This window comes from Mizuhopecten yessoensis, unplaced genomic scaffold, assembly GCF_002113885.1.
Source record: "Mizuhopecten yessoensis strain PY_sf001 unplaced genomic scaffold, ASM211388v2 scaffold8373, whole genome shotgun sequence".
Classification (NCBI taxonomy): domain Eukaryota; kingdom Metazoa; phylum Mollusca; class Bivalvia; order Pectinida; family Pectinidae; genus Mizuhopecten; species Mizuhopecten yessoensis.
In genome coordinates, this window is record NW_018407515.1 from 155,354 (window position 1) to 168,008 (window position 12,655).

The window sequence follows — 12,655 nt, forward strand, 5'->3', positions numbered from 1 at the left end:
TTTTTGTTGACCTTTGTCCATGGAAGGTCCCTGCAAAATTTCATTGAAATTGGTTCAGGGGTTTTGGAGAAGAAGTCGAAAATGTAAATTGTTTACGGACGCACGACGGACGACAGACGACGGACGACGGACGACGACGGACAAAAGGCGATCGCAATAGGTCACTTGAGACTTTGTCTCAGGTGACCTAAAAATGTGAAACATGTGACCTTGAAAGTCAAACAAGGACATTAAATTTCAAGTTGAACAGACTTTATAGCCTTTCATACCAGCATGCTTCTGGCCAAATATCATTACCCTGGACCTTTATATTATTCAGAGGTTGTTTGAAGATTTCAACATATTCGACCCCTGTGACCTTGCAGATGGGTGAAGGTCATTCATTTGAACAAAGTTGGTAACCCTTTATCCCAGCATGTTACTAGCCAAATATCAAACCACCCTAGGCCTCTTGGTTATTCAGAAGTTGTTTAAAGGTGTTAAACATATTTGATCCCTGTGACCTTGAATATAAGTCAAGGTTATTCATTTGAACAAACTTGGTAGCTCTTGATCCCAGCATGTTAATAGCCAAATATACTCACTCTAGGCCTCTTGGTTATTCAGAAGTTGTTTAAAGGTTTTAAATATATTTGACCCCTGTGACCTTGAATATAAGTCAAGGTCATTCATTTAAACAAACTAGGTAGCTATTCTTCCCAGCATGTTACTGGCCAAATATCATCACGCTAGGCCTCTTGGTTATTCAGAAGAAGTTGTTTAAAGATTTTAACATATTTGACCACTGTGACCTTGATGAAAGTGATTTATTTGAACAAACTTGGTAGCCTTTCATGCCAACATGCTACTGGCCAAATAGCATCACTCTAGACCTTTTGGTTACTGAGAAGGAGAAGAAGTTGTTTAAAGTAAAATAATGACGCTGGACAGACGGACAATGGACGCCGCACCATGGCATAAGGGCAGGTGAGCTAAAAATAATTTTCCTCAAATAGAGAATAAAAGGTACAGGTTTATCGCAATAACAAAAGTGTAAAATTTCACAACTGATCATAGGGTATTATTTTATTTCTCTTTAAGAAACAGTTCCATTACTTTTGAATTTTATTGATTATTTAGAAGAAGTCGTTTGATGTTTTTGACATATTTGACACATGTGACCTTGAAAGTAGGACAAGGTCATTTTCATTCTCAAACTTTGTTGGGCTCTATCCCAGGAAGCCACCAGCGAAATTTGAAGATTCCATACCTTTCAGTTCTTCAGAAGAAATTGTTTGAAGTGTTTGACACATTTGACCCCTGTGACCTTGAAAGTAGGTCAAGGTCATTTTCATTCACAAACTTAGTCGGGCTCCTACCAATGAAGGTTTCACTTTAATATCATGGCTCTATGCCTGTTCGTTCTTCAGAAGAAGTTGTTTAAAGGAAAAGTTGATGGAAGACAGACGCTGGACCATGACAGGCAGGTGAGCTAACAATGTCAACAAATTCTATTCCATTGTCCTGTAATAAGCCCACCCCCTATTTTGAATCAGTGATTATGTGTTGGCCCCCTGGGCTTATTACAGGATTATAACAACAGAAGTTATAAAATCATTACGAGGGATGTCCCACACTTACAGCCGGTGCGGATGTACAGGTCATTTCATCATCGTTGAGCAATATCTGTAGCAGCTCCCCAGAGAGCTTGCGCTGCTTTCCATTGCCCGATTCCTTATTCTTGGCTTGTAGAAGAAGCGCATTTTCTTCCTTGCTGAGGAGTTGCTGAAGAAGCAAGAAGACAAGAGTGTTCATCCCACTATCATAACACAATGTTCATCAATTGTTAAATATTTCAGTGATGTGATTTTTGAGTCCGGTGTAGAAGATCTTAATCCTGTATCTGTTAATAATCTTAACCAAACATAACCAAAACTTAATATTGAATTACTGTATACCGTAAAACTTTCAGCATGTCAAACTTTCGCCCTTTCCCCATAAAATCAACATTTATCCATCTTCAATCTTATCTCAGTCACACTGACGGATGATGGAATGGGTTGACATGACAAAGTCAGGGTCACCATTGTTCTGGTTCGTAAACAGCGTGCTCTTAGTCTGAACAAACACATAGCAACTGCCTTCTAACTTAAAGCGATAGACACTGCTTGTGTTGGTTCTGGATTTCACATCTTATATTCTGTGTACTTATATTTGCTGTTATGATAAATGTACACTCATGTCGGAGGTCAAAAAAGGCGAACATTTTCCAGTACACAGTATTTGTTAAGATAAGACAAGAGGCCCAAGGGCCTTAGCGGTCACCTGAGTTATATTATAGGTACTGGTAGCGGTCACCTGAGTTATATTATAGGTACTGGTAGCGGTCACCTGAGTTATATTATAGGTACTGGTAGCGGTCACCTGAGTTATATTATAGGTACTGGTAGCGGTCACCTGAGTTATATTATAGGTACTGGTAGCGGTCACCTGAGTTATATTATAGGTACTGGTAGCGGTCACCTGAGTTATATTATAGGTACTGGTAGCGGTCACCTGAGTTATATTATAGGTACTGGTAGCGGTCACCTGAGTTATATTATAGGTACTGGTAGCGGTCACCTGAGTTATATTATAGGTACTGGTAGCGGTCACCTGAGTTATATTATAGGTACTGGTAGCGGTCACCTGAGTTATATTATAGGTACTGGTAGCGGTCACCTGAGTTATATCATAGGTACTGGTAGCTCAATTTCATTGTTGAAATGTGATGTGGAAATCAATATGTAAACTAAGTGAAATACAATACTTGTCATGTCATCAAAGGATAAGAATTTTAAAATATTGGTAAATGTTGCCTTTGGGGCCCCCCCTAGCCCCTGGGAATGGGGCAGGAATTCCAATTTTACAATGTAATACCTTCATCCACAAAAGATGATTCTGTCCAAGTTTGAATAATTTTCTGCTAAAAATGGATAAAATATACTCAAAAGTGTTATTTCCCTATATAAACTATAGTATACTCACAGCTAGCATTGAACAATTCCAGCACTGCTCATCCACATACTCATTTACAGCTGAGTAGACTGGAAGAAGCGGAGTAAAGTATCTTGTAAAAGAATTCAGCACAGTGCCATGACGGGATTCGAACCTGCAACCCTTTGGTCATGAGCATGGCGCCCTACCACTAGACTACCGTGCCTCAATGTGCCATAGCATCAGATCTTTAGGGGACAAGTAAGCAAAAACGGGGATATTTTAATCCTTTCACCCCTATGTAGATCTGAATGAGTCAATTATAATCTACAGTGGTGACAGGGTTAAGAATTGTCATAAGGTCACCAACACATGTACCAATTCTGTGCATGTTGAACCTTTCAAAAATGTTGTAGTTCCTGAGATTAGAAACTGTACTTGGTATTAGCTTACCTTCAGTAATACATTGGCTGGCTTTTTAGCCTCTGCCTCATTTTTCTCCATTTCTCCGCTGCCTTCCAGTGTGCCTGCCTCATTACTGGCCTTGCTCTCCACCTCCTGCTCTGTGTCTTCCTCCTGACTAAGCAGCTGTTTGAGGATGAAATTGCTCTGGTCAGATTTAGGCTTTGACCTGCCGTCGCTGTCATCGTTCTGTGTAGTGCTCTGAGGTTTGTCAGGAGGACTCTGACCAGGTCCCGGCTGTGGACTCTGAATACCACTATCTGCTGGAGATTTCACTACAGAGCTGTCCAATATTTTATTATCCCTTATGCCTGAGGCATTACTATCCACAGAGGAACTCCGACTGAATAAGTCATAGTCGGAACAGGACGATGTCTGAGTCAGTAACATACACAGTTTGCCCACCCGGGCATTTGATGGGGTAGTTCTTTTTTCCAATCCCTGGTTTTCAGACCCAGGGAAATTGAACTCACTCCCTGAAAGCCGAGGGGAGGGGCTTACATGGTTGGATCCAATCATATTAGACTGCTGGGAGTCCATAGACTGAAGTGCCTGTAAGGGAGTAGTAGCTGATTGGCTGGAGGCGAGACCTCCAATGTTGCTGACTTGTGGAGGGTGCATTCTCACCCACGACTGGATCCCTTGGTTCCCAGACACTGTAAAGGAACAAAGCGTGCATGTTAGATAGATAACAGATACAACTTCTATCTAATACCTTGTATTAAATCTGATGTAAATGACTTCTTTGAGGCAACTCTCAAGTGAAATCAACAGAAGGGAGATAACTGCTAGTTTTTATTGAACTTGGTTTGAGTTCATAAAGTTTATTTGTCTCTATTACTCATGTTACATTAAGGAAGTAAAAAGCAGATATGTTTATTGCTTAAAATCTGAACTAGATAAATATTGAATAAAACAGTAGCACACTGCATTTCAAACTGCTTCATTTTTTAAGAAAATCCGAAATTAGGTAGCTGAATTGAGAATTGTTTTTTATTTATTATAAAACTAGTACATATTTCTTTACCTTGGTATAGTGTTATTAATTGCCTGAAAAATAAAGTATAGACAGCACACAAGTACAGATGATTTATTTTTAAAAGTTGAGATAATATCTAATACTAATGGTAGAGATGGGGTGTCTGTTGAGTGTAATTTGTCAGTGAAACCATTTATTATAGCAAACCCAACCATTAATATATCTAAAAAAGAAACTCAATCTTAACCAAAGAAATTTAGCTAATTGTTAAACGGTTACTGCAGGATATGATTATCATAATGACATGGATAGTAATATTTCCCCTCAATTTAGGGTAATGTATAGAATGGCATAGAAGGGTACATATACTGCGGAGAAAATATCTGACCTATGACCTCGACCTGAATCAACATATGACCTTGACCTGAATCAACATATGACCCAAGATCTAACTCACTAATTGTGTGATCAAGTGACATATTACTTTGACCTACCTGGAGGTGGTCCGGACGATATTGGTGGAGTCCGCTGATGTGGGTATGGCACTCCGATATTCCCACTTCCTGCGGGAGACATACGGTTCAGAGATCCAGAACTACTTCCTGGACTACGCTGATTAGAATATCCCATCATGCCCATGTTACGTTGATTTGGCATAGGAAATGGCATATTTTTCGGATTTGAGCTTGGAGAGAACCCTGGACTTTTCTGTCCGGAGGTTTCAAAAGAGTTACTTCTCTGGAAGTTCATAGCAGCTTGAAGCTGTCGTTTGTCTGCCATAGAGACCTGCTGTGGAAGGGGTGCCATGTTGGGCCTCTGCTGTAATTGTTGAACCATGACAGATGATTTCATTGATCCAATATTATTGTTCCACGAATTCATGTTGACACTTTGGGACACTGGTGTCCTCGAGTTCCCACTTGACATAGCAAAGTTGCCATTATTTCCTACTGCGGAATTAATCCCAGAGATCTCGGATGCAAATGTATCCCAACTGTGGGAAGAAGTAAAGAGGTCGAGACTGTCCTCCTCCTGGGGGGGCATAACTCCGCCCGAGCCCATCCCCTGCGACATGAACGAGGGGTTAAGTGTGCCGAGCATCATGGACAAGTTCTGATTTACAGGGCTATTTGGATTTCGCTGGCTGGTCAACAGAGGTGACTGACCAATGATAGACTTCATAAGACTGGACGATGCCGAGCCCTTCAGTTCATTATCAGAGTCACACTGACGGATGATGGAATGGGTTGACATGACAAAGTCAGGGTCACCATTGTTCTGGTTCGTAAACAGTGTGCTCTTAGTCTGAACAAACACATAACGACTGCCTTCTAACTTAAAGCGATAGACACTGCTTGTGTTGGTTCTGGATTTCAGCACTGCAGAAACACAGAAGACATCAGTTCATAGGTTGTAAAATACTCAATATGTATTATAACTCAATATATTTAATCCCAATTTCAATACTGCAGAGAAAATGTTTTATTATATTTCACAAAAACAACTAGGTGAACCATAAAATTTTAAAATTGATTATTAAATTTAATCAAAATTAAATGAAAAAAATAGAAGTATTTTTTTTTTCAAAATAAGTTCTGTTCTTTCTGTTAAGCTAAAAAATATCCATACCTTTTTTGTATCTAATTTGTCCTCTTGCTCAAAGCGAAATATTGGAATAAATGAATGTGACTTGCAAGGAAGGCACCAGAATATAAGTATACTTGCCTTCCTGTATGTGTTTAGATAAAATCTGTACATCATTGAGGTGGCAAAAATCCTGGAGATTCTGTCCAATGAAGTTAGGGCAGGTATAATGTCCTGGTGCTATACCACTGAAACAATACAATCTACATTTCAATTATCCGCTGAATGAATCCTTCTTCGAAAGTCAGCTGAATTCACAAAAAGAATATTGGAAGAGGTGGGAATGAGCTGATCTAATCTTGATATCATTAGGATACAAACTATGACGTCAAGGAGGAGGCTGAAGGGTTCAGTATATATACACCATACCTTGTATCATGAGCTATAATTTTTCCGTTTAAATCCTGTTTCGTAGTAAATTGTTCAATGCCCAGCATTGTATTGGTCTTCTCTGCTAAAGAAAGTCGTCGTGCAATACACACTAGACAAGACTGGCCTTCTGCGAAAAAATAAATTCCTATCATCAGTACATCTGTAAATTATAATTACAGCAGAACCTGTTTAATCTGACATCTTTTGAAACGATATATAGGTCATAAAGGCAAAGAATGTTTTAAACACAGACTGGAATTAAAACTTATTTTGCGAGCTTTCGAAAACATCTGTTTCCTTTGTCAAGCAAAGAGTGTACCAAACTGATGATTCTTATTCCCCCAAAAAAAGTCTGATAGGACAGGATATCAGAATACAGAGGTGCTGTCAAGTAGTTTTCTTAAATGATATTAAAGATTTATGTAAATTGTAAAGATATAGAAAATGATTAGATATATAATATTGTATTATATAGCTATATATAGTACCTGTGCTCTCCGAGGCATCAGAAAATTTTTCCCCGGGCTGCAAAATGGCAGAGATTTGCATATTCTCATATTGAGATACATAGGTTTGTTTAACCTCGACATCATCGTTTTCTTCACCTAATGAAAAGAAAGAAAAAAATGAACTAGAAAAAGGACATAGATGAGTGAGCGTAACATCAGATAGGAAAATTGTACAGTAGCGATGTGTATAACAACTCCCAACACTTGACACACAATGCTTAAAACCGATTAAGAGAAGGATTTCCTTATAGTCTGAACAGCTTGGTGTTTTCTTGCAAACTCAACGACTTTGAAACCGCATAATTAGAATAAGTTAAATCTGAATGTTCATCTTTAAATTTTTGTTATATTTTTTCTTCTTAAGTTGATCCTTTGTAAGAATACTTGTGAACCAACATGACATAAATTTGTCAGCTCATATGTACTTGTAAGTTGACATAAATTTGTCAGCTCACATAAATGGAAGAAATTTGCCTATTCTCCTAATAAGATGCATAGGTTTATGTGCTATAAAGATCATTATTTTCTTTACCTGTTGAATAGAAGTCACAGATGAGTGAACAAGTCACATAACATCAGACTAGAAGGCTGTTAATATATTAATGTTTATGCACTTGTAAGCTCGAAAGTACTTATAAGCTCATGTGTTCCTACAAGCTCACATGTGTATTTGTAAGCTCATGTGTTCCTACAAGCTCAAATGTGTTTTAATAAGCTCAGGTGTTCCTACAAGCTCACATGCGTACTTGTAAGCTCATGTGTTCCTACAAGCTCACATGTGTTCTTGTATGCTCAGGTGTTCCTACAACCTCACATGTGTTCTTGTAAACTCATGTGTTCCTACAAGCTCACATGTGTACTTGTAAGCTCATGTGTTCTTACAAGCTCACATGTGTTCTTGTAATCTCAGGTGTTCCTACAACCTCACATGTGTACTTGTAAGCTCATGTGTTCTTACAAGCTCACATGTGTTCTTGTAATCTCAGGTGTTCCTACAACCTCACATGTGTACTTGTAAGCTCATGTGTTCTTACAAGCTCACATGTGTTCTTGTAAGCTCAGGTGTTCCTACAACCTCACATGTGTACTTGTAAGCTCATGTGTTCCTACAAGCTCACATGTGTTCTTGTAAGCTCAGGTGTTCCTACAACCTCACATGTGTACTTGTAAACTCATGTGTTCTTACAAGCTCACATGTGTTCTTGTAAGCTCAGGTGTTCCTACAAGCTCACATGTGTATTTGTAAGCTCATGTGTTCCTACAAGCTCACATGTGTACTTGTAACCTCATGTGTTCCTACAAGCTCACATGTGTTCTTGTAAGCTCAGGTGTTCCTACAAGCTCACATGTGTACTTGTAAGCTCATGTGTTCCTACAAGCTCACATGTGTACTTGTAAGCTCATGTGTTCCTACAAGCTCACATGTTTACTTGTAAGCTCATGTGTTCTTACAAGCTCAAAAGTACTTGTTTTCTTTTTAGATCTTTCGAAAGTGCAAGCTCATGTGTACTGGTATGCTCACATTGTAAACTCACATGAACCTGTACGCTAACTTCAATTGTAGGCTCATGTATCCATGTTCTTATATTCTTTTGTGCTTGTAAGCTTTCTAAATGTGTAAGCTCTTGTGAAATTGTAAGCTTTCTAAATTTGTAAGCTCTTGTGAAATTGTAAGCTTACTATACTTGTAAGCTCTTGTTTAATTGAAAGCTTACTATAATTATAAGCTCTTGTGTAATTGTAAGCTTACTATACTTGTAAGCTCTTGTTTAATTGATAGCTTACTACAATTATAAGCTCTCATGTAATTGTAAGCTTACTATACATGTAAGCTCTTGTGTAATTGTAAGCTTACTATAATTATAAGCTCTTGTGTAATTGTAAGCTTACTATAATTATAAGCTCTCGTGTAATTGTAAGCTTACTATAATTATAAGCTCTCGTGTAATTGTAAGCTTACTATAATTATAAGCTCTTGTGTAATTGAAACCTTACTATCATTATAAGATCTCGTGTAATAGTCAGCTTACTATAATTATAAGCTCTCGTGTAATTGAAACCTTACTATAATTATAAGCTTTCGTGTAATTGAAACTTTACTATAATTATAAGCTCTCGTGTAATTGAAAGCTCACTATAATTATAAGCTCTCGTGTAATAGTCAGCTTACTATAATTATAAGCTCTTGTGTAATTGAAACCTTACTATAATTATAAGCTCTCGTGTTATAGTAAACTTAGATCTGACTCATCAAGCTTTATAAGCTAGAAGACAAATGAAGATTAACTTTTAATTAACTCTGAATCGATTATTACTGCCAAAGTTTTGATTGGAAGCCAAATATTCTTGTCTTAAAAATGGAATTTAAGTATCTGACAAACATTTTAATGACTGTGTACTTACATGGAGGTTTAATCAGCATGCGACAATTAAATGTTCGGCCTTTGGCCGCTACAGCCTCTGTTGACCAAGGGATAACACTCGCTACAAAAACGAAAATAAGATTAATATTACTGAATGTCATTTATATGAATACATCTCACAGCTCTTTTCTTATTTCTATTTGACAAAATTAGTTAAAGTGACTACAAGCCAAAGGGCAATCTGGAATTAAAGTGCTGTCAAAGTGTCGGAACCTCCTAGTAGATCAGTGTTGGTTTTAACATGTAATGATAGTAATCCATTTTAATTTAACATTCTGAATCTTTTAATGCATTTATTTCACATATTGTGATACCTGACTTTACCGATATCAAAAACTGATTCTACCAACACCTAACTTAACAGACGCCTGACTGTAACGACACCAATATTTGATTTTACCAACAACTGACTTAATCGAAAACTGACATTAACAACTTTACTGACACCTGAATTTTACGGAAATCAAAATCTGATTTTACCAACGATTGACTCAACTGATAACTAACTTAACCAACAATTTACTTTACTGACAACTGACTTTACCGACACCAATATTTGATTTTACCAACAACTGACTTTACAGACACCTGAGTTAACAGACACCTGACTTTACTGACACCAAAATCTGATTTTACCAACAACTGACTTTACAGACCCCTGACTTTACTGATACCGGACTTTACAGACCCCTGACTTTACTGATACCTGACTTTACAGACCCCTGACTTAACTGATACCGGACTTTACAGACCCCTGACTTTACTGATACCAGACTTTACAGACCCCTGACTTAACTGACTTCATTGACATTTGACTTTACTGATTTCCTTGTATGTAACCCTAACTTTATCGACACAAGTTAATTATATATGTAAGAGTTATCTCCCTTTGAAGTTTTTGAACAGCATTGTTAAATAGTTCAAAATGTTGTCAATCCATGAAATATCTGATGGACCAATGTATCAATCAACCAAGGGAAGCTGTTTGGATTGGAAGTCTTCTGGGTTGGAGTTACATTGTGTACAATATTACTGTAGCACCAATCGTTGCAGTCCTATAGTTGAGTGACACGTGTACTTACCTAATGATACTGGTAGTATTTTCCCAAGGGACATAGGAAGAAGGCTGCTACTAAATTTGGCATGATCCCCCACATGTATTATGTTATAGACACTTTTTCCAACTAGGTCATCCTACAACACGATGAAGATCATATATATTATGTATATCACACCAAAGCTTTGTGATGTCGTCGTGACAACAACCATTACGCAGCAAGTCATGATAACGACACTTAATAACTGTGGAAAACATGCATGTCATGTAAATTTGCATAAACTCATGGTCATTTCATAGAAGATTTTACAAAACTCCTCTCCAGTAATTCTTTTTTCTAACTAGGCTATCATTTAATACAACTTGTGTTTAACACGTTACAGCTGCAACTCATTAGCACCATCATCTCTATTCCTTATACTTTGACACCATTCGGAACAGTCTTATATTGAATTTACGACCCCTGAAATTTCATAATGAACTATTCCAACCTTTGAATTGGAAGAGTTTAAATGAATATTCAGGGGTGAATGAGTTAATCTTTTCATATAAATCAAAGAAACAATTGAGAACATGCTAAAAATTAAATAATTCAGCAATCTGAATATGTTTGTTTCTGTAATGGTGCAGTAACATTATTTTTTTAATTTCCTCCATTTGTGCAGATGGAGAAGGATATTGGAGATTTACCTCTATTTCTCATATTAGGGCATATACCTCTGCCCCAGGGACCACACCCTCTATTTATTCACTTTGAGTCCCATTTGTTGACCTGCAGTACGCCAGATCAACTAAATCCATTCTGATGTTCTCAACTAGGAGTTTCACAGACACTATTCTGGAGTATATAAGCTCACCTGACCATTTTCGGCCAGTTGATTCTACCAAATTCTACCCTTATTTCTTTCACTTACCTCTACATATTTAAGGTAACTGGACACATTTTCAGACACAAATTCAACTTTTCCTTGACCATTTACAACAAAAAGAAATCCATCAAGGGCCTGTAAATATACAAAACATGTACAACAAACATGAGAAATAAAACATTTTTATAGTTTGATTATCATTCATGTAATAACCACATTAACCATTTCACCACTGTAGACCATAATCGTCTCATCCACATCAATGCATGGCAGAGTCTACTAAAGTTACAGAGTTAACATGCTGCTGTCTGTCCATGTAATAATTTCTCATTTTAACACAACAAGGACATGTTTAACTCACTGCATTCCAATGTAATGACTTTATAATTCTGTATAGTCGTCCTTTTAAATGTTCGTTAGATCTCAATGTGTACGTTAATTGCTTGACGTAAATGACACAGAGTAAGAGAATATTTACCTCTAATAGAAGAGGCCCAATGACATTGTTGGCCAAAACTGTAGACTTGCTGGATGACACTTGACTTTGTTGTACTGCCTCTGATCCTGCTTCTGGAACAATACACAAAACTAGGTCACAGTTTTTACTCAAAATTAGGTCACAGCCTACAATCAAAATTAGGTCACAGCCTGAATTCAAAAATTTGTCAAATCAAAAAGTAAAATGGTTAAGTCCAAAAAATACAGAAAATCCTGTCAAAAAAAAAGAAAAGAAAAGAGAACAGTTCAGCTTCACTGCCTTCAAATATCAGTATGCCAATATATATATTGGGAAATTGTAAATCTTCACAGAAACTTAACCCAAACATATATTGGAAAATTGTAAATCTTCACAGAAACTTAACCCAAACATATATTGGAAATTGTAAATCTTCACAGAAACTTAACCCAAACATATATTGGGAAATTGTAAATCTTCACAGAAACATAACCCAAACATATATTGGGAAATTGTAAATCTTCACAGAAACTTAACCCAAACATATATTGGAAAATTGTAAATCTTCACAGAAACTTAACCCAAACATATATTGGAAATTGTAAATCTTCACAGAAACTTAACCCAAACATATATTGGGAAATTGTAAATCTTCACAGAAACATAACCCAAACATATATTGGGAAATTGTAAATCTTCACAGAAACTTAACCCAAACATATATTGGGAAATTGTAAATCTTCACAGAAACTTAACCCAAACACATGAACCTGCCTAATGCTCATGTAGGCGTATCCAATGAAATGTACTCTGTTTTTAGAACAGGTGAGCTTAAATCTAGGTGAAGTCTTGGTCATAGCTAAAAGTCAGTTTACATCAAACCAAGGTCATGGTGTGGGTACCCATGGGGGGGGGTCTATGCTGCTAG

General features: G+C 37.1%; 1 protein-coding gene across 5 annotated transcripts in view; it reads right to left on the minus strand.

Moving 5' to 3' along the window:
• The window catches only part of LOC110455764 (nuclear receptor coactivator 3-like), a 207,984-nt gene that overhangs the window by 27,952 nt on the left and 167,377 nt on the right, over positions 1-12,655 (minus strand). For all 5 annotated transcript variants that reach the window (XM_021506122.1, XM_021506120.1, XM_021506125.1 and 2 more), the window contains 10 exons: positions 11,749-11,840; positions 11,316-11,405; positions 10,427-10,538; positions 9,325-9,405; positions 6,901-7,017; positions 6,410-6,539; positions 6,122-6,228; positions 4,891-5,775; positions 3,409-4,073; positions 1,621-1,764 (listed from right to left, as the gene is read on the minus strand). In XM_021506122.1, the coding sequence (XP_021361797.1) occupies positions 1,621-1,764; positions 3,409-4,073; positions 4,891-5,775; positions 6,122-6,228; positions 6,410-6,539; positions 6,901-7,017; positions 9,325-9,405; positions 10,427-10,538; positions 11,316-11,405; positions 11,749-11,840 (2,423 nt within the window). The remainder of the gene's footprint in view (positions 1-1,620; positions 1,765-3,408; positions 4,074-4,890; positions 5,776-6,121; positions 6,229-6,409; positions 6,540-6,900; positions 7,018-9,324; positions 9,406-10,426; positions 10,539-11,315; positions 11,406-11,748; positions 11,841-12,655) is intronic.